General features: G+C 44.9%; 1 protein-coding gene across 3 annotated transcripts; it reads left to right on the forward strand.

The window, feature by feature from the left end:
* Positions 1-3,467: 3,467 nt before the first annotated feature.
* Positions 3,468-20,461, forward strand: LOC120943209 (NXPE family member 2-like). Of its 3 annotated transcripts, none has more exons than XM_040356382.1 (7): positions 3,468-3,842; positions 6,562-6,661; positions 8,658-8,762; positions 12,915-13,630; positions 14,773-14,834; positions 18,036-18,254; positions 19,853-20,461. In XM_040356382.1, exons 2-7 carry the CDS (start codon positions 6,596-6,598, stop codon positions 20,416-20,418), a joined length of 1,734 nt encoding a protein of 577 aa, XP_040212316.1. In that variant the 5' UTR covers positions 3,468-3,842; positions 6,562-6,595; the 3' UTR covers positions 20,419-20,461. The 3 variants fall into 3 exon arrangements, with proteins under 3 accessions (XP_040212316.1, XP_040212318.1, XP_040212319.1); XM_040356384.1 differs by having other exon boundaries at positions 6,565-6,661; XM_040356385.1 differs by lacking the exon at positions 8,658-8,762 and having other exon boundaries at positions 3,469-3,842.
* The last annotated feature ends 1,820 nt before the right edge of the window (positions 20,462-22,281 follow it).

Below are 22,281 nucleotides of genomic sequence, written 5' to 3' on the forward strand. Positions count from 1 at the left end.
CTAAGAATCAGCCGCATAGATACGACGGCTCTCATTCGGACTTACGACGGCGTACATGGCGCTACGCCGTCGTAAGTCCTTTGAGAATCTGGGCCCTAATCTTTTAATCGTTAACCATTTTGTACCTTCATTAAATGTAACCATATTGCTACACTTAGAGGCTCCTCTCTTCTCTTTTATACTCTGGAGCTTCTGCTGGATTTTGCTTCTAATCCCCTTGTGGAGGCTTCCATTTGCGGATGGACATTTTATGGTTACACAACCAATCACATTGCTATAATCTTTTTATATGGACTATAAACTGAAGGACTTATGAAGTAATGGCTGTGAAACGAATCATTTGAGTTTCCATTATTTCTTATGGGGAAATTTGCTTTGATATACAAGTGCTTTGGATTACAATTATGCTTACAATCCAAGGTTTTACTGTACAGCATAATCCATTCCAGGAGAACGCTCGTAATCCAAAGTACTCGCATATCAAAATGAGTTCCCCCATTGAAGTCAATGGAAAGGAAAAAAATTTGTTCCGCATTCACTTCAATGGAAGGGGGAGTTACCGCTCCAGGTGGGTGTGCTGGACAATCAATAGCTTTTTAGGAGACCAGGAGTGCCGGAAATGCACAAGGCAAATTGTAAAGGCTAGAAGAATGGACAGCCGCACTTCCAAAAAAACCTTGGGTTGTCTTTATTTAAAAAAATGGTTAATGCACTAAAAAGTACAGCAAAACAGTGGAGATAGTAGTCTACGCGTTTCACACTGCGGTCAGTGCTTACTAATGGCTTACATGCAAATAAAACATACTTCAAATATGTGATCCTAACATAGCACATGTGGCCAATACTTCAATGGCATGCAATACCGCATGCGGCCAGAAGTGGGGGGCGCCAGAGATCCTCGGAAACGTCTGGAATGGCCCGAGGACACCTCGGCTGACCTCGGGAAAGCTCAGAAAGACTCCATTCCCAAGGTTTGCCGAGGTCAGCCGGGCTGTCCTCAGGCCTTTCCTTGCGTTTCCGAACGGCGCCGTTTGGCTCTGCTCGGCTCCGGCGCCCCCCACCTCATGCCAAACGCGGAACTGCACACTGCTTTGGCCTGAATCCTGCTCGTTTTGGCGAGACAACACTCAGAAACCGAGTTACGATTTTAAAAAATACAGCGCTCGGATTGAGTAACGCTCGTTAACCGCATTACTCGCAATCCAGGGTTCCACTGTATATAAGTAAAAATCCGACACGGTGTACACTATAAGTATTCAAAAAATCTCAAAAGCCCACAAGGTTTTTTAAAAATACCGTGCAAATCAAGATCAACGTACTTGACTATGAAAATAAAATGCTTCAGCACAGTGATCTGTCTTTTCTTTGTGTCTTCTTAAAAAAAAAATACAAAAAAAGTGTCACGCAGTTCTCCGAGATCAAATATGGATGTATACAAAAAAAGAGCGCTCCTGACTTATACTCCAGTGATAATCAATCACTCACCAAGGAGGCTTAACCCCCCTAAAGGAAAAGGTCTTTCAGCACTTCAGATCAGCCTGTACCCCTTCAATCCATTGGTTCAACTAAATATATGAAAAACAAACACGAGAAAGGGACTTCTTTGTGTAAAACCATTATGTTTATTAAAAATCCAAACAGAAAAACAAGTTTCACTCGTATAAGGCAGCGCCACACAGTCCGGTCATTGCTTGTGTGTGTTTTTGAGTACTTTTGCAATGAGCAGCAGGCGTGAAATGTCACCACCTTGTGGAATATTTAGGTACAGCAGTTTATTGTGATCCACGTAGACCAGTGGTTCTCAACCTTATTAGTGCCGTGACACCTTTATAAAATTTCCCAAGTTGTGGGGACCCCTAACAGTAACACTTGAAATTGCACTGAGAGTGCAGTTGGAAGTGCAGTCTCTGTAGATCTGAGGGGGACATGCAAGGAAAATAAAAAACAGCATTTTAGCTTGCACATGATTGGATAATAAAATCAGCAGAGCTTCCCCTCATTTCAGATATACCCCTCAGATTTACAGCGACTGCATTTCCAAGTGCAATTTCAGTGCAATTTCAGGTGCACTTTACACCTGTAGTTCGCACTTGTAGTGCAAAGTGGATTTGAGAGCCAAGGGTGTGTATTCCAAGAACTGAAACATTCCCATTATCATATAAAAATGATGATCATAATAATAATAATATTGTTTTTTTACAAGTTAAGCATGACAATGCCCACCACACCCTGGCATATTTTTGTTTCTGCATAATATTATATAAATTCATGCCAGATGTGATCTTCACCTCTACTGTTTCAAGTATAGAAATGAAGACACTGCAAGCTGGTAGCCTGAAGAGCCATGTTGAACTATATAACTATATAACTTCATCCAGGTCAAAGGTAACAGGAAACAGGAAGTATAAGCAATGCAATATTACCATAAACAAATAGGGGGTTATTTATAAAAGGCAAATCCACTTTGCACTGCAAGTGCAAACTACAAGTGCAAAGTACACTTGAATTTGCACTGAAAGTGCATTTGGAAGTAAAGTGACTGTAAATCTGAGGGGAAGATCTGAAATGATGGGGAAGCTCTGCTGATTTTATCATCCAATCATGTGCAAGCTAAAATGCTGTTTTTTATTTTCCTTGCGTGCCCCTCCTCGGATCTACAGCGACTGCACTTCCAAGTGCAATTTCAAGTGCACTTTGCACTTGTAGGGCCAGATTCACAAAGAGATACGACGGTGTATCTCCTGATACGCCGTCGTATCTCTGACTTAAACTGGTCGTATCTATGCGCCTGATTCATAGAATCAGATACGCATAGATATGGCTAAGATCCGACAGTGTTACAATGTGTTACACCGTCAGATTTTATTTTAAATTTGAAAATGGCGCGGGGGGGCGTTCCCGCTGATTTACGTTGAAATACGCGAATTCACGAACGTACGCGGACCCGACGCAGTCTTCTTACGACGTTTCCGTAGCGGTTTTCCCGGCGTATACTTACCCCTGCTTCTATGAGGTGCAGCCAATATTAGGTATAGCCGTCATTCCTGCGTCGAGTTTGAATTTTTTTACGTCGTTTGCTTACGCCAATTCAGAAACCCGCGCGTCGCAAGTTACGCTCACGTCGAAACCACTGACGTCCTAGTGACGTCAGTGGGAGCAATGCACGCCGGGAAATTTCGCGGACGGCGCATGCTCATTTCAATAGGCACGGGGACGCGCCTGATTTAAATAGTACATTCCCCCTAGCCGCGGAATTTGAATTCCGCCGGGGGTTTTACGATCCGCCGCCGCAAGTTTGGAGGTAAGTGGTTTGTGAATTACCCACTTGTCTCTCAAACTTGCGGCAGCGGATCTTAAATCAGATAGATCGAGCGGATCTAAAGATCCGCTGATCTACGTGAATCTGGCCCGTAGTATGCACTTGATTTGCCTTTCGTAAATGACCTTTGCCTTTCGTTCGGCCCATCCCTAGTTGTCACCCTAAAACAGGAAGTGGGTTATTCTCCAAGGGAATTCATCGGGTGAAAATAAAGGAGAGGGAAAAAAAAGCCGAAAAACATTTAGTTTGGATACATTTAAAAATACATACTGATACATTTATCCGCATTACATATAAAACCAGCTCTTAGATTCTCCTTAAGTGGTGTCATCTAGCTTAATAACTAGTAACGAGACGTATTACCTCTGTCACAGACAGGAATCTTGATACACCCAATACAGGATGACCTCGTCTACAAGCAGAGCTGTAAATCAGTATAGAGAGATCAGCCAACAAGGACTGCAAGACCTGCAAGACATTCGTCAGTCCTGTTATTTGGATAATGATAGGACCCTGTATTACGGTAGGTGAACTCTATTATTTTAAATATTTTTTTAAATTATTTTAATTAAAGCGGGAGTTCACCCATTAATCTATTTTTTCAAACAATCCCCCTAGATGAATGCTCGTTTTGTCTAGGGGAATCGGCTAGTTGTTTTAAAATATGAGCCGTACTTACCGTTTTCGAGATGCATCTTCTCCGTCGCTTCCGGGGTATAGGTCTTCGGGACTGGGCGTTCCTTCTTGATTGACAGTCTTCCGAGAGGCTTCCGACGGTCGCATACATCGCGCCACTAGTAGCCGAAAGAAGCCGAACGTCGGTGCGGCTCTATACTGCGCCTGCGCACCGACGTTCGGCTTCTTTCGGAAAATCGTGACGCGATGGATGCGACCGTCAGAAGCCTCTCGGAAGACTGTCAATCAAAATAGGAACGCCCGCTCCCGAAGACCCATACCCGGAAGCGGTGGAGAGGATGCATCTCGCAAACCGTAAGTACGGATCATATTTTAAAACAACTAGCCGATTTCCCTAGACAAAACGAGCAGGAATCTAAGGGGAAAAAGTTTTATGTACGGGTGAACCTCCGCTTTAAGTATTGATATTGTTACTGATTAGAGATGATTTATGAATAGTTGAAGTGCCAGCGTTTTCACAAAGTTAGGAAGGTCATTTTTTTTCTTTCTCCTGCTGGGGTCTCATAGGGGGTTATTTACTAAAAGCAAATCCACTTTGCACTACAAGTGGACTTGAAATTGAACTGAAAGTGCAGCTGTAGATCCGAGAGGGACATGCAAGGAAAATAAAAAAAAACAGCATTTTAGCTTGCACATGATTGGATAAGAAAATCAGCAGAGCTTCCCCTCATTTCATATCTCCCCCTTGGATTTACAGCGACTGCACTTCTTTCAGTGCAATTTCAAGTGCACTTGTAGTTTGCACTAGTAGTGCAAAGTGGATTTGCCTTTCGTAAATAACCCCCACTGTATGGTATTCTAAAAATAAAAATGGTGCGCTGTTCCTAAATGGATATAAAATGGTAACGGGTCTTTTTACATGATAAATAATATTATAAATACCGTATATACTCGAGTATAAGCCGAGTTTTTCAGCACATTTTGTTGTGCTGAAAATGCCCCCCTCGGCTGAAGCCTCGTACACACGACCGAGTTTCTCGGCAAAAATCAGCAAGAAACTGTTTTTTGCTGTTTTTTTTTTTTTGCCGAGGAAACCGGTCGTGTGTACATTTTTCGACAAGGAAACTGTCGAGGAACTCGTCAAACCAAAAAGAGAGCATGTTCTCTTTTTTCCTCGATGGGAATGGAGAAAATTGGCTCGCCGAGATCCTCAACAGCCTCACAAGGAACTCGACGAGCAAAACGATGTGTTTCGCCCGTCGAGTTCCTCGGTCGTGTGTACGAGGCTTTATACCCGGGTCACCTTTTTGTGAAGGTCAGTCAGTCACAGCTCAAGGAAACCCTAGAAAAAAATGGAGGAACCCTAGCTGAGAATGTCTGCACTAAAACATGTCCTTTAACCACTTAAGCCCCGGACCATATTGCTGCCTAAAGACCCAAGGGGTTTTTACAGTTCGGGACTGCGTCGCTTTAACAGACAATTGCGCGGTCGTGCGACGTGGCTCCCAAACAAAATTGGCGTCCTTTTTTCCCCACAAATAGAGCTTTCTTTTGGTGGTATTTGATCACCTCTGCGGTTTTTATTTTTTGCGCTATAAACAAAAATAGAGCGACAATTTTGAAAAAAATGCAATATTTTTTACTTTTTGCTGTAATAAATATCCCCCAAAAACATATATAATTTTTTTTTTTCCTCAGTTTAGGCCGATACGTATTCTTCTACCTATTTTTGGTAAAAAAAAATCGCAATAATCGTTTATCGGTTGGTTTGCGCAAAATTTATAGCGTTTACAAAATAGGGGATAGTTTTTTTGCATTTTTTTTTATTTTTTTTTTTTTTACTACTAATGGCGGCGATCAGCGATTTTTTTCGTGACTGCGACATTATGGCGGACACTTCGGACAATTTTGACACATTTTTGGGACCATTGTCATTTTCACAGCAAAAAATGCATTTAAATTGCATTCTTTATTGTGAAAATGACAGTTGCAGTTTGGGAGTTAAACACAGGGGGCGCTGTAACATTTAGGGATCACTGTGTATGTGTTTACTAGTGTAGGGGGGTGTGGCTGTAGGAATGACATCATCGATCGGATCTCCCCTATAAAGGGGATCACCCGATCGATGCGCCGCCACAGTGAAGCACGGGGAAGCCGTGTTTACATATGGCTCTCCCCGTTCTTCAGCTCCGGGGAGCGATCGCGACGGAGCGGCTAAAAACAAATAGCCGCGCCGTCGTCCCGGATCGCTCCCCGAGCGGACCCGACCTCCGCATGTACCGGGGGGGGGGGGTCCCGATCGGACCCCCCACCCACGTCTAGCAGAGGACGTACAGGTACGTACATGTGCCTGTCCGTGCCATTCTGCTGACGTATATGTACATGAGGAGGTCGGGAAGTGGTTAAGAACAATACTCTCTGTAACCCTCCCATTGGTTGTGCTCTCAACCAGACTGTCAAACCATCCAATGGCTGGTGTCTTAACGGATCACATGTGCAGCATCATGGCAGATGTAGATGAAACAGAGGCCAAGATGGCCTCTCTGTGGTTCCATCCTGTGTTCTTCAATAGCTTGGCCCTTCATTGATTTTTGTATGTCCTACAGCAGCTGTGGTGTTCCTGATGGCTGGGTGGCTTTCATGTGGTCCAGCAACTATGAAGGAAGGATGATTCCTGTCTCCATAAATTCAATGAGGAATGAACAGGTAATGAATAAATATTACATTATAATTGAGTCTCATACTCATAATCCAGTGGTCTACCTCTTTATCTCATTTCATTCCCCCTTCTCTTTTCTTAGTATTTTTCCGCGCCACCCAGTCTTCCCTCTCCCTCTCTATTTTTCTTTTATCCTTCCTCCATTTATTTTCATCTCTATATCTCTCCCTTCCTTCTTTCTTTTTTTTTTTTATCTCCCTATTAGTTTTTTCAGAGTGCCTTGACTGGTTCACTTGACCTTCATTTGGAGGCTGACACTGCAACCTCCAAATGAACTAACACCATAGGCGTGCGCACAGGGTGTGCCAGGGCACACCCTAATCACCTAGTGCACATTAGCATTGTCACTCTGGGTGGCAGCGGGGAGATGAGAAAGATTTCCCTCTTACCGATTCCGCCAATAAGATAAGTTCTTACACACTTCTCTTTCACTGTACTGAAAGGGAGATCAATGTGTCCGACCATATATACAGTATGTAGACCAGGGCTGCCATCAGAAATTGGGCCGCTTACACAGCTTTGGGCCTGGGCCCCCCGAGCCTGACCACTAATATTCCCCAGGGCCCGCTGATGAGGATGAGGCCCTGATACAATATCTCAGGATTACCCATTCTGCCGTTTGATTCAAATTAATAAGGTGAAATATGTGGACCAGACACAGATCTACATCTCACCTCTTCTTTCAGCTTCTCAGCCCAACATGAACTGACTGGAGCCTGCTGGCTCTTTTATTAAAACCACAGAATCACAAATACATGCATTTGATTGGTTAGCTTACACATTTCCCAGCCCCCTTACCCACCCCCTTGTGACGTCTGTAGCACATGGCAGACATTCCAAAGTCCTTGAGAGCCATCTTGATTTCAGACGGTGGTGGGGGCTATCTAGGAGCAAGGAGATGGAAGTCCATGTTTGGGCATGCTGCCCACATCATCCAGTGTAAAAAAGTTAATCTTTTCAATCTAGAAGGGAGGGGTGGTTTGGGAGTGGAAGAGTGAAGAGTGGAGAGTGGGGGGATGACATCTGCTCCCATCTTTAGTTCTTTATCCTTCATATTTTCAATGCTGAGTTCATTACTTTTAAAACTTAATTTCATATCTGACAAATCTTATCAAGGAAAATAAACACTTATTGTGACATATACTTTTCACACATGCATATATAAAAAGAAATATAAAAAAACAACAATATAGAAACAATATGAAAATATAAAAGAGATTAAACATTTTAGTGGTTCTAATAAAATAATAAAAAAGTAGAAATGTTATCCAGATCCATCACACCGCCCACTGGTTGTCCCACCAAACCCGCCCACTAGCCATCCCATCAAGTCCTTCAGTGCCCTAGCCCCCCTTACATCTGTATGTTCTCAGCCCCACTCACACGTGCATATATGACACACACGTACACACACAGACATGTAAATACACACAGCCACCCCCCCCCACAACAGTCCTTATTTGTAAGGTGACCCTCCTAGCCCCAGCTCTTGTCTCCACGTGTGGCTGAGACACAGATAGGAGCTGCAGTTCAGCATACAGTACACTGAGTACAGGCAGCTCACATGAGGGGTGCACATGCAAGAAATGGCCAGAGGTGGCAGCAAAGAGCCTGATGTGAGCTCAATGACACAGAGCAGCACCTGCCGACTTACACACATACATAAGCATTCACGGAGCTCTTCTACCCCCACCCTTGTCTTCTCACATCCCTGCCAGTCGGCTGGGCCCCTCCAGATGCTTGGGCCCCTTACAAGTGTATGGGCTGTACCCCCCTGATGGCGGCCCTGATGTAGACACACACGCAGATGTGTTTGAGCTTTGGGGTGCACACCCTAATGCAATAGGCTATGACTAACTAGTGCACACCTATGACTAACACTATTTCTAGACAAGAGTGTCCTTAGCATGAGATGGGAGATGTCAGGACATCTTCTCTTTGGATCCTAAAAATAATGCCCATTGCCTTCTTTTTATCCCCCAGGAGACAATTTCTCTGCGAAACATGAAGCCGTCTCTCAGATCGGTTGTGATAGTGGCAGCAGTAACTGCCATAATCTTCTTGGGGTTCAGTCGGAATAAAATACAGGTACTATACACCAAGTTCATGTGTGTATTAAATATGTAACGTGAAAGGTGTTTTAGTTTTTATTATTATTGGGACAGGGACAAGGAGAGAGGAGCAACAGGAAGTTGGGGGAAATCTCCCGAAGTGAGGGGAATTCCTCTCTTGGACATTAAAGATTTCCCTTTTCCTCTTATTCTAGGGACAACCCTAAAATTTTGGATTTCCCCTAGGGATGAGCCGAACACCCCATCACCCCCCCCCCCCCCCCCCCCCCCGATTCGGTTCGCATCACGAACAGACCAAAAGTTCACGCGAACATTCGAACACTGTTAAAGTCTATGGGACTCGAACGTGAGAAATCAAAAGTGTGAATTTTAAAGGCTAATATGCAAGTTATTGTCCTAAAACGTGTTTGGGGACCCGGGTCCTGCCTCAGGGGACATGTATCAATGCAAAAAAAAATGAATCAGTCGCATAGATAGAAACAGAGATACGACGGTGTATCAGGAGAAACGCCGTCGTATCTGCTCTGTGAATCTGGCCCTAAATTCTTCTAGTAGTGTATGGCCAGCCCAGCTTTAATCTTCACTGGCTTAACGCAGGGTTACCAGGAAAACTATTTACGGTATTCATATGTGTAAAAATGGGAGTGTTTCTACTCGAGATAAGGTGAAATAACACAATTAACAAGAATATAAAACTAGCTTGAGCAAAGATCTAGGTCAAGGAATAGGCAGGAGTGACATAAACATTTTATTTCTTTTTAATAGAGTGTAAAAGAGTTGTAACATCAGTAAGGCTTTTATTGCTGTCTGTGTCTCACATGTGACTCTCTCTATTTGTCCTGGTGACCACATTGTACAGTTATCACAAGAAAAGGAAAAGAGGAGATACACTATATTACCAAAAGTATTGGGACGCCTGCCTTTACAGACACAGAGGGCCAGATTCACAAAGGACTTCCGACGGCGTATCTCCAGATACGCCGTCGTAAGTCCGAATGTGAGGCGTCGTATCTATGCGCCTGATTCAAAGAATCAGATACGCCAGAATTTCTACAAGATACGACTGACGTAAGTCTCTTACGCCGTCGTATCTTGGTTGCATATTTACGCTGGCCGCTAGGGGTGCTTCCGTAGATCTACGCGGCGAATATGCAAATGAGCAAGATACGCTGATTCACAAACGTACTTGCGCCCGGCGCATTACTATATGATGTTTACGTAAGGCGTACGACCGGTGTAACTTTACCCCTCATAAAGCAGGGGTAAGTCATGTTAATATATGGACGTCGGAAACGTCGGAACAGCGTTGTATTTTACGTCGTTTGCGTAAGTAGTACGTGAATGGGGATGGGCGTAGGTTACGTTCACGTCGACAAAGCATTGAGCCGACGTATCTTGGGGAGTATTTGCAACGAGATTCTGAGCATGCGCGCGCATGCGCCGTTCGTTCGGCCCCTAATTTGCATGGGGTCACGGCTCATTGTAATACAACACGCCCACTGCCTTGATAATTAGAATTAGGCGGGCTTACGCCGGCCCATTTACGCTATGCCGCCGTAACTTAGGGCGCAAGTTCTTTCTGAATACGGTACTCGCCTCTCTAGGTTACGGCGGCATAGCGTATATGAGATGCGCTACGCCCGCCTAAAAATACGCCAGTCTTTCTGAATCTGGCCCATGAACTTTAATGGCATCCCAGTCTTAGTCCGTAGGGTTCAATATTGAGTTGCCCCACCCTTTACAGCTATAAGGCCTCATACACACGATAGGTTAACCAGAGGACAACGGTCTGATGGACGGATTTCATTGGTCAAAACCAATCGTGTGTGGGCCCCATAGGTTATTTAACCTTCGGTTAAAAAAAAGCCAACTTGCTTTAAAATTTAACCGATGGATTGGTAACCGATAGGTCAAAACCGATCGTTAGAACGCACAACCATCGGTTAAAAATCCACGCATGCTCAGAATCAAGTCTACGCATTCTTGGAAGCATTGAACTTCGTTTTTTTCAGCACGTCGTTGTGTTTTACGTCACCGCGTTCTGACACGATCGGTAATTTAACTGATGGTTTGTAGGCGCGACGGACCATCAGTCAGCTTCATCGGTTAACCTATGACAACGGTCCGTCGGTCCGTTCTCATCGAATGGACTGATCGTGTGTACGAAGCTTAACAGTTTCAACTCTTCTGGGAAGGCCGTCCACAAGGATTAGGAGTGTGTCTATGGGCAGGGATGGACTGGCCATTGGGACTACAGGGAGTTTCCCGGTGGGCCGATGGCTCAGTGGGCCGGCTTCAGTGACAGTGGACCGCCGCCCCCCTCTGCTCCTCTGTCTCTCCCTTCCCGCAGCGATCACCTGGGGGGAACAAAGAAGCAGGGGGAGGACCAGAGGAGCAGGGGGGACGACAGAGGAGCATGGGGGAGGGGACAGACAGCTGACTCAACAGCTATGGCCTGGGAGTTTCTCACTTCTGCCTAATCTTGTCCCATAAGGGAGCACCGAACTGATTCTTTGCCCCGGGTGAAATAATGTCTAGCTTTCCCACTGGTACTGCCTATAAGAGTACCAGTACCAGCCGTTCTACTCTAATAAAGTAGAACAGCTAGTGGCTAGTGAAGGGGGAGAGGGGGCTTGGGTGGCCGGGGGGGTGCGGGAGTTGTCCGGCCGCCGTGGGAGAGACCTGTCAAAGTGGGCCAGTCTGGATGAAGTCCAGGGCCACATCTTTGTCCCAGTCCAGCCCTGTCTATGGGAATGTTTGACCATTCTTTCAGAAACGCATTTGTGAGCTCAGGTACTGATGTTAGGGGAGAAGGCCTGGCTCAGGCAAAACTGTCTTTCGAGATTGAATTAGGAAAATTAGTGTAAATCTTGAGTGAAAGTTGTGTGAATCTTGAGTGTGAAAAATGTATATAGATATACATAGGTGTGCGCAGCCTATTGCATTAGGGTGTGCACCCCAAAGCTCCAACACATATGGGTTTGGCATATTTACCGGCCTCTTCCCCACTCTCCATCCTGAAACAATGGGGGGAAGGGGGACCACGGGAGCACATGGGGGATCCAGACAACAGAAGGAAGAGGAACAGGGAAAAGAGGGGTGGCATATATTAGTACCGATCCCCTATATTTAACTCCTGTGGCAGCTGAATATTGACAAAAGGGAGAGAAGGAGAAGCCTACTTTCAGCTGCTGCAGGAGGAAAATACAGATCTCTTCCACTAAATTCCACCTCCGCCACCTCTCCTGTCCAGGTTCTGAGGGTTGACAAGGAAAGATTGTGGTTTACCTGTCACCTGCCCACCACTGACAGGTTCCCAACCCCAGGATTAGGGTGTGCCCAGGCACACCTGGCACAACCCTTGCGCACACCTATGTATACGTCAGATTTTAGCGGATCGGAACGGATGTCAGCAGACATGTCACTGCTGACATCCGACGCTCCATAGAGATGTATGGAGTGGCCGTTCAGGTCCGCCGAACCGTGTATAAGGGGCCTAAGCAGGGGTCAAGTCCTGGGGAAAAAAGTGTGGGAACTCCCACCCAAGATCCACTCTCCCACCAACAAAAAAAAAAATGATACGCTCATGCATAATTACTAAACCGCATGATTTTTCTTTTTCGATCCACTGTACCTTAGTAAGTTCTTTCTAAATCCCGCGATAACTCGCGGCAGACCTCCGCAATGTCTCCTGGGAACAATGACGAAAGCTCCCAGGAGACATTGCGGCATCGAGGAAGTGACGGAATACCCACACACTACCTGATGAATCCATATACAGGAAGCGGCCAGTAACATAAAGGATTACTAAAGTTCGCCTGCCCCTGACAGTGACTCGAGCTGGGCATCGCCGGTTAGTAAAGGATTGGCTCGGCTGCTCTCGGCTGCTCTAGTCCTGCAAAGGGAACTGAGTTCCTGCTGTTAAAAAAGTGCAGGAACTCCGTTCCCACTAGTTCTCGCAGGACTTGAGCCCTGGGCCTAAGGGAGCCTCTGTGGATTTAAAATTTTACATTTAAGTCATTGCAATAGGAAAAGTGAGACTGCTAGCCGGTGGGTGATTTATTTTAGTTTTTGAAGGACTAACCCTTCGAAGATCAAGTTATTGATAAAGCATTCTTTGTTGTTTAATGCAAAACTACAGTTTAAAAACAATGTACTTATGTTTCAGGTCCCTAAAATGAACATGCTCCAGCTATGTAACTGCCAACCACAAACAGAATGTAGCGTTACGCAGCCCATCCCGGCACCAATGGAAACCGATGATGAAATTAAAGACTTTTTCAGTAAAATTGACACACTTATTCCCAAGGTGTCCATTGACAACATAGAAAAGGCAACCAGCGCGAAGGAGACCAAAGTGACTGTTGTTAACCGAAAAGACGATTATTGTGTGGGGGACCTACTGCTCGTGAGGGTCGATGCATACGATTATTCTGGAGCCCCAAAAACATATGGCGGTGATTATTTAAGAGCCAGGATATACTCACCTGACACGAACAGCAGTGCTAGCGGCAGTATACAAGATTATAATAATGGGACGTATTTAGTAAAATTCACCTTATTTTGGGAGGGCACTGTGCACATATCTATAGTCCTAATGCACCCAAGCGAGGCCGTCTCTGCCTTATGGCGCGGCAGGAACCAAGGCTTTGCCAATATTAAGTACACTGGAAATTTCACAAGTGCTACAAGCTTCGTCAACAGTGAATGTGGGTTCCATCTTGACACCCAGGAGGAGGTCTGCGCCTACATCGATAAAAGGGATAAAGAGGCTTTTTATTGTGCTAAGCCCGAAAATTACCCTTGTGAAGCCCTGACCCATATGAATTCCGTCAACCGGGATCATTCCTATCTTACGGAGGTGGAGCAGCTTCTTCTTAACAGGTAATAATACATACAAGTGGGCAGCCTAGTGTTGGGAACGGTGTACCATGTCATCTAAGTTGCCTTGGGTTCCTGGTTGAAGCCAAGTCAAAACTATGGGCCAAATCCGCAAAAGGGATACGACGGCGTAATTGCTGTTACGCCGTCGTATCCCTGTTCCTAACTATGGAACTGATCCACAGAATCAGTTTCACATAGTTGGGCAGAAGATCCGGCATGTGTAAGGGACTTACACTGCCGGATCTTAGGATGCAGTACCGCATCCGCCGCTGGGGGCATTTTGTGTCGAAATGCCGCCTCGGGTATGCAAATTAGCACTTACGGAGATCCACAAAGCTTTTCAGCTTCGTTTTTTCTCCGTAAGTTTTAGTTTGCATACGCAAAATTAGGGCTGCTTTTACATGGTGTAAAGTTAGTACACCATGTAAAAGCAGACCTTTAAATTTTTAATTATTTTTTTTCGCGCCGTATCTTTTTTTTTTCCCGACGCAACTTTATTGACCCGTCGCAATCCACAAAGCTCAGGGTAACGTAATTTCGCGCTATGCACGTCGGGAAAATGGCGTCACGAGCATGCGCAGTACGGCCGGCGCGGGAGCGCGCCTAATTTAAATGGGAATCGCCCCCATGAAAAGAGGAACGCCTTGCGCCGGCGGAATTTAAGTTACACAGCCCAAAATTTCTAGGTAAGTGCTTTGTGGATCGGGGACTTAGGTCGAAATTTTAAGGCAGTGTAACTTAAATAGAAAAAAATAAGTTACGCCGGATCTTTGTGGATTTGGCCCTATGTCTGTTACATAGTTACATAGTTAGTCAGGTTGAAAAAAGACCATCTAGTTCAACCACAAAAAAGTAAAAAAAAAAAATAACATACAATCCCATATACCCAATTCTATTTCCTTGATCCAGAGGAAGGAAAAAAAGCCCAGCAGAGCATCATCCAATTTGCTACAGGATAGGATACATTACGCCCGCACAAAGATACGCGATTCTACGTGAATCCGGGCCTAAGACTAGAATGCCATTAAAGTTTATGTGCGGCACGTGTCCCAATACTTTTGGCAATATAGTGTACATATGGCAAGAAGAGGTTTTAATCATAATTAAACTGAATTTGTTGGTAAACTTTTGTTATTTTTTAGGTCAAACATTGGGTTGGAAGTTTCAAAGCCTATAAAACAAATCAAAGTTGCCAGCTGTGGCAGTAAGTTTCCATTTACTGAATTCAGTTCATCAAAATGAAAATGTGTTTTTAGCTTGTAAAAGGATAAAAGATAAAAGATAAAATTTCCTGCTTCTTAGCAAAATGATGTCTTTATTTTTTTTTCACAGGGGGACAGTCATGCTGGAACAAAAAAAAAGGGCCTTCTCTAAACTGTCACCACAAGGTTGTCTAAAATGGCCTTGTATGCTATGAGCCAGATTCACAGAGATCTGCGGCGTCGTAACGTATCGTCTTTACGTTACACCGCCGCAAGTTTTCAGCGCAAGTGCCTGATTCACCAAGCACTTGCGTGTAAACTTACGGCGGTGTAACGTAAAGCCGTCCGGCGCAAGCCAGCCTAATTCAAATGGGGCGTGTACCATTTAAATTAGGCGCGTTCCCACGCCGAACATTCTGCGCATGCTCCGTTTGGAAATTTCACCGCCGTGCTTTGCGCGAAATTACGGCGCCCCGACGTGTTTTTTGAACGGCGACGTGCGTAACGTACTTTCGTATTTCCCGACGTCTTACGCAAAAAAAAAAAAAAAAAATTAAAATTCGATGCGGGAACGACGGCCATACTTTAACATGGGCTGTCTATTGTTACACCACCTAAATACCAGCCGTAACTTTGCGACGCGAAAAGCCGACTAGCGACGACGTAACGAACGCGCGTACCTTCGTGGATTGCCGTAAAAGGTAATTTGCATACCTGACGCTGGAAAACCAACGAAAACTCCACCCAGCGGCGGCCAAAGTATTGCATCCTAAGATCCGAAGGCGTACGAAGCCGTAAGCCTGTCGGATCTTAGCCAAAAGCCGTCGTATCTTGTTTGTGAATTACAAATTAAGATACGACGCGGGAAATTTGAAAGTACGCCGGAGTATCAGCACATACTCCGGCGTACTTAGTCTGTGAATCTGGCCCTATATCTTTAATACTGCTACCCCCTGGAAATACATGAAATCAATAATTTGGAGGGGTGTCAACATACTTTTGTGCATGATAACCACTTCAGCCCCGGACCATTTGGCTGCCCAAAGACCAGAGTACTTTTTGTGATTCGGCACTGTGCCGCTTTAACTGACAATTGCGCGGTCGTGCGACGTGGTTCCTGAACAAAGTTGATTTCTTTTTTTTCCCACAAATAGAGCTTTCTTTTGGTGGTATTTGATTACCTCTGTGATTTTTATTTTTTGTGCTATAAACAATAATAGAGCGACAATTTTGAAAAAAAGCTATATTTTTTACTTTTTGCTATAATAAATATCTCCCAAAAATACTGTATATATAAAAAAAAATCCTGAGTTTAGGCCGATCAGTATTCTTCTACATATTTTTGGTAAATAAGCGTTTATTGATCGGTTTGCGCAAAAGTTATAGCATCTACAAAATAGGGGATAGTTTTATGGCATTTTTATTAATATTTTTTACTAGTAATGTCGGCGATCAGCGATTTTTATCATGACTGCGATATTATGGCGGACACATCGGACGCTTTTGACACAATTTTGGGACAATTGTAATTTTTACAGCGATTAGTGCTATAAAAATGCACTGATTACTGTGAAAATTACACTGGCAGTGAATGGGTTAACCACTAGGTGGCGCTGCAGGGGGTTAAGTGTGCCCTATGGAGTGCTTCTTACTGTAGGGGGGATGGGCTGTGTGTGACAAGACAGTGATCACAGCTTCCGATTACAGGAAGCGGTGATCACTGTCATTGTCACTCGGCAGAGTGGAGAGATGCTTGTTTACGTCAGCATTTCACCGTTCTTTCTCACCTTGAGACGAACGCGGGTATCCCCGCGGCGATCGAGCCCGCGGGATCCACGTCGGGCCTACGGAGCTTCCTTAAAGGGGACGTACAGGTACATCCTTTTGCCCAGGAGTGCCATTCTGTCGACGTATAAGTGTTTGCGGCAGGCGGCAAGCAGTTAAAGGGGACATACCTGTCCGCTCATATGCCCAGTCGTGCGATTGTGTCGACGTATATCGTTGTGCGCTGGTCGGAAAGTGGATAGGGAACAAATATGCAATTATAGTCCCTGACTGAACTCTCCAATGTGCTTGTCCATTAACCACTTGCCGACCTGCCGCCGTTGTTTTACGGTGGCAGGTTGGCTCCCCTGCGCGAGAGCACGTAATATAACGTCGCCCCCCGCTCCCCCCGACTCCTGTGCGTGTGCCCTGCGGGCACGATTGCCGCCAGGCACACGCGATCGCTCGTTACAGAGCGGGGACCGGGAGCTGTGTGTGTAAACACACAGCTCCCGGTCCTGTCAGGGAGGGAAATGCTGATTTTCTGTTCATACAATGTATGAACAGAAGATCGGTCATTTCCCCTAGTGAAGAGGCCACCCCCCCTACAGTTAGAACACACCTAGGGAACATACTTAACCCCTTCCTCGCCCCCTAGTGTTAACCCCTTCTCTGCAAGTGGCATTTTTATAGTATCCAATGCATTTTTATAGCACTGATTGCTATAAAAATGCCAATGGTCCCAAAAATGTGTCAAAAGTGTTCCGAAGTGTCCGCCATAATGTCGCAGTACCGAAAAAAAATCGCTGATCGCCGCCATTACTAGTAAAAAATAATATTAATAAAAATGCCATAAAAATACCCCCTATTTTGTAAACGCTATAACTTTTGTGCAAACCAATCAATAAATGCTTATTACTGAGGGAAAAAAAAGTTTTTTATATATTTTTGGGGGATATTTATTATAGCAAAAAGTAAAAAATATTATTTTTTTTCAAAATTGTGGCTCTATTTTTGTTTATAGCGCAAAAACTAAAAACCGCAGAGGTGATCAAATACCACCAAAAGAAAGCTCTATTTGTGGGAAAAAAAGGACGCCAATTTTGTTTGGGAGCCACGTCGCAGGACCGCGCAATTGTCAGTTAAAGCGACGCAGTGCCGAATCGCAAAAAGTGCTCTGGTCTTTGGGCAGCAATATGGTCCGGGGGTTAAGTGGTTAAATCTACACAGCTACTGGGACATATGCTTGACCTTCATGTAATCTATTTCTGAAATGTAATCTCAGAATGTAACTTTCCTTGTGATTTTTTTCTGATTGTATCTGGTAGCCCAGGCTCTGCAAACCCATTGTAGATACCAGTGTTCCAGCCCATAATAACAAACAATATGTCAGATTTAAGGTTCCACAAGCAGTGCCTAATTGGTATCATTTTGTTTAGGGAAACTGAAGGAACCCACTGAAAAGTGTAGCCCGGGATCCTACTATCCCATCCCAAGTGGATATTTCTCATACAATGTGTGGAGGCCCATCCACTGTAAGATGACACAATTCACCAACAATGATACGCTGAAAGACTTTCTCAAGGGCAAAAAGCTGTTCCTCATGGGGGATTCTACAGTTCGCCAATATATAAGACACTTTGCAGAGAATATTAAAAGTAAGTATGGAGGAACCTTCATATCTTAGGTTTTTCTTTATTCCCTCTCTCTTCCTTCCTTTCTCATTTCTTCAGATTTCCTTCCATTCTTCCTCCATCCCTCCCTCCCTTCCTTTCTTCTGATCCTCCACTCAGGAGGCCAAAAATTAAAACCTTTGCTGCATTCAACATACTTTATATTGTACAGTGAATATTAAAAATAATTTTAGAGAGATATTCTTCCTTCTTTTAGAATAGGGCTGCCCAACCAGTGGCCCGGGGGCCACACGTGGCCCGCCGAACCCTCTGATGTGGCCCGCCACCCCCTGCTCTGGGATGGCGGGTTGGCAAGCCCAGATCATGGGTTGCCAACCGGCCATCCCAGAGCATCAGTGTTGTGAATAAAGTGGGTGGTAGAGGAAGCAAGCAGCTGTGGAACAGAATAGCCAGTGCTTCCTGTGGAGCAATACCAAAACTGGCCCGCGACCGGTTACCAAGTCGCTTAAAGGGGTTGTAAAGGTTTGTTTTTTATTTTCTAAATAGGTTCATTTAAAACACCGGCATTCTGTCGGTAGGATGGCTCTACTCCATGTGATGTCAGAATTTTTTTTGAGGGTGAACCTCCACTTTAAGAAGTAGAAATAGGAGGGGGGGGGGGTGTGAAGAAACATAACTCATATGTCATATATAAAACATATCAGAATACATAAAGCAAAAACAGAAAGATTTATGTTCAGGTCCATTCTCTGTGGAGAATATTAAAAGTAAGCATTCAAAGCTTCCTTCCTTCCTTCTTTCCTGCCTTTCCTTAAGAGGAACATTTTCAAAACACCTGGGCCCAGATTCACGTAGGAGATACGATGGCGTATCTCCAGATAAGCCGTTGTCTCTTTGAGTCTGAGGCGTCGTACCTTGGCGCCTGATTCAAAGAATCAGATACGCCAGAATTTGTATAAGATACGACCAGCGTAAGTCTCCTACGCCGTTGTATCTTAACTGCATATTTACGCTGGCCGCTAGGGGCGTGTACGCTGATTTACGCCTAGAAATATGTAAATCAGCTAGATACGCCAATTCACGAAACGTACGCCCCGGCCGACGCAGTACAGATACGCCGTTTACGTTAGGCTTTTTCCGGCGTAAAGTTACCCCTGCTGTATGAGGCGTAGATGAGGCGTACCAATGTTAAGTATGGACGTCGGGCCAGCGTCGAATTTTCCGTAGATTACGTCGTTTGCGTAAGTCGTTCGCGAATAGGGCTGTGCGTAATTTACGTTCACGTCAAAAGCATTGGCTTTTTGCGGGTTAATTTGGAGCATGCGCACTGGGATACGTTCACGGACGGCGCATGCGCCGTTCGGAGAAAGCGTAATTTACATGAGGTCACAATACATTTACATAATACACGCCCACATGTTCCACATTTGAATTAGGCGGGCTTACGCCGGCCTATTTACGCTACGCCGCCGCAACTTTGCTTAGAGAATACTGCACTTGCCTGTCAAAGTTGTGGAGGCGTAACGTAAATAGGATACGTTACGCCCGCACAAAGATGCGCTCTCCTTTGTGAATCCGGGCCCTGGAGTGTTAATAAGAATAATTGTTTTTTCTTCTTTAAGTTGTGGATTACTTCAATCACACGGAAGATGAGATGCAGTCCTGGCAAAAGACTCTTCTGGCCGTTAATCTGGAAAAGTTTATCTACGTCCAGTGGAAGAAACACACTTTTCCATTTGTCAGTAAAACCTTCTACTCCATCAAAGAAGATTCCTACATGGCCCGCCAGATAGACCTAGTTGGCGGAGGAGAAAACACAATCATCGTTCTTACTCTGGGTCAACATTTCAGGCCTTTCCCCTTTCGAACTTTCATCAGGTCGGCAATCAATGTCCGGAGAGCGATAGAGCGGCTCTTTATTCGTAGTCCACGCACCAGAGTGATCATAAAGGAGGAGAACGCCCGTGACATGGACATCGATATGGAACGTTTTAGTGACTTCCACGGCCATGTCCAATATCTGGCACTCCGAGAGATTTTTCAAGGGTTGAACGTTGGGTTTGTTGATGGCTTGGACATGACCATTGCCTCTGCATGCAATGTTATCCATCCTCCCTTGGAAGTTCTGGAGAACCTTATCAGCATGTCCTTTACACAAGCTTCACAAAATGGAACTTCCCCTTTGTAGTCCCGTCGTACGTGTTGTACGTCACCGCGCTTTGTGCAATCATTTTTTTATTTTTTCACGATCGTGTGTAGGCAAGGCAGGCTTGACAAGAATCACATCGAGGAAAAAAATCGCTTTTTCTAGGACATTAACCCCTTAACGCCCACCGCACGACTATATACGTCCGCAAAATGGCACGGACAGGCAGAAGGGCGTATATATACGTCCTTGCCTTCTAGCGGGTGGAGGGTCCGATCGGGACCCCCCCCCCCCCGCGCTGCGTGCGGCGGGCGGATTCCCTCGGGGATCGATCCGGGACGACGGCGCAGCTATTCGTTTATAGCCGCTCCGTCGCGATCGCTCCCCGGAGCTGAAGAACGGGGAGAGCCGTATGTAAACACGGCTTCCCCGTGCTTCACTGTGGCGGCGCATCGATCGAGTGATCCCTTTTATAGGGAGACTCGATCGATGACGTCGGTTTATAAAAATGCAAGAAAACTATCCCCTATTTTGTAAACGCTATAAATTTTGCGCAAACCGATCAATAAACGCTTATTGCGATTTTTTTTAACCAAAAATAGGTAGAAGAATACGTATCGGCCTAAACTGAGGGGAAAAAAAATGTTATATATGTTTTTGGGGGATATTTATTACAGCAAAAAGTAAAAAATATTGCATTTTTTTCAAAATTGTCGCTCTATTTTTGTTTATAGCGCAAAAAATAAAAACCGCAGAGGTGATCAAATACCACCAAAAGAAAGCTCTATTTGTGGGGAAAAAAGGACGCCAATTTTGTTTGGGAGCCATGTCGCACGACCGCGCAATTGTCTGTTAAAGCAACGCAGTGCCAAATAGCAAAACCTGGCCTGGGAATTTAGCTGCAAAATGGTCCGGGGCTTAAGTGGTTAAAAACGGTCGCGTGTACGCGGCATTAGAAAGACTTTCTCTTACATTTTCTTGTGTATCTCTCCCTGATGGGGCAAGGTCAGCAATAAAAACATGAACAAGGTTTACACAGGCTGTAAAAAAATAAATGGTAGGATATATAGGGTGTGACTCAATGATAACAAGTGTAACTTCCTTGTTTGTTATCTTATTGTTGCACGTAAAGTTAATATATATCTCATCTGTGCGAGCAAAGGTGCAATAACAGTTCGCAGCTTCATGCACATTCCATCTTACGAAGCCGATATGTTAGGAAGGGACAGGCATCATAAAAGGTAACTCCACTTTCACTGGGAAAAAAATTGCTACTACACAAGTTATATTACAGTTGCATGTTATTAAAATGGCCTTTCCTTTTCAATCTGCAGCTCTGCGATTCTCTGTAAAATACAATGCAACATAGGTGCGTTGTGTACACAGAATGCAGGGCCAATCCTAGGCAGGGTGCACAGGGTGCTTTGCACCCAGGCGCCTGCAGAGGTAGGGGCGCCGAAGTGGCAGAGTTCTCCCCTCCCTCCTTCTCTCCTTGCTTGTGTCAGTCCTGAATTGAGCATAGGTGTGTGTCCGTCCAGAACTCTTGTGTCTCTGACCATCTCCTGTACTATGTCTGTAGTCTATAACCATCTCCTTTGCTATGTTGGCAGTCTCTGACCATCTCCTGTACAATGTCTGCAGTCTCTGACCATCTCCTGTACTATGTCTGTAGTCTATAACCATCTCCTTTACTATGTTGGCAGTCTCTGACCATCTCCTGTACTATGTCTGCAGTCTCTGACCATCTCCTGTACTATGTCTGCAGTCTCTGATCGTCTCCTGTACCATGTCTGCAGTCTCTGATCGTCTCCTGTACTATGTCTGCAGTCTCTGATCGTCTCCTGTACTATGTCTGCAGTCTCTGATCGTCTCCTGTACTATGTCTGCAGTCTCTGACTGTCTCCT

The sequence above is a fragment of the Rana temporaria genome, chromosome 6 (assembly GCF_905171775.1).
Source record: "Rana temporaria chromosome 6, aRanTem1.1, whole genome shotgun sequence".
In the NCBI taxonomy this organism is placed as follows: Eukaryota; Metazoa; Chordata; class Amphibia; order Anura; family Ranidae; genus Rana; species Rana temporaria.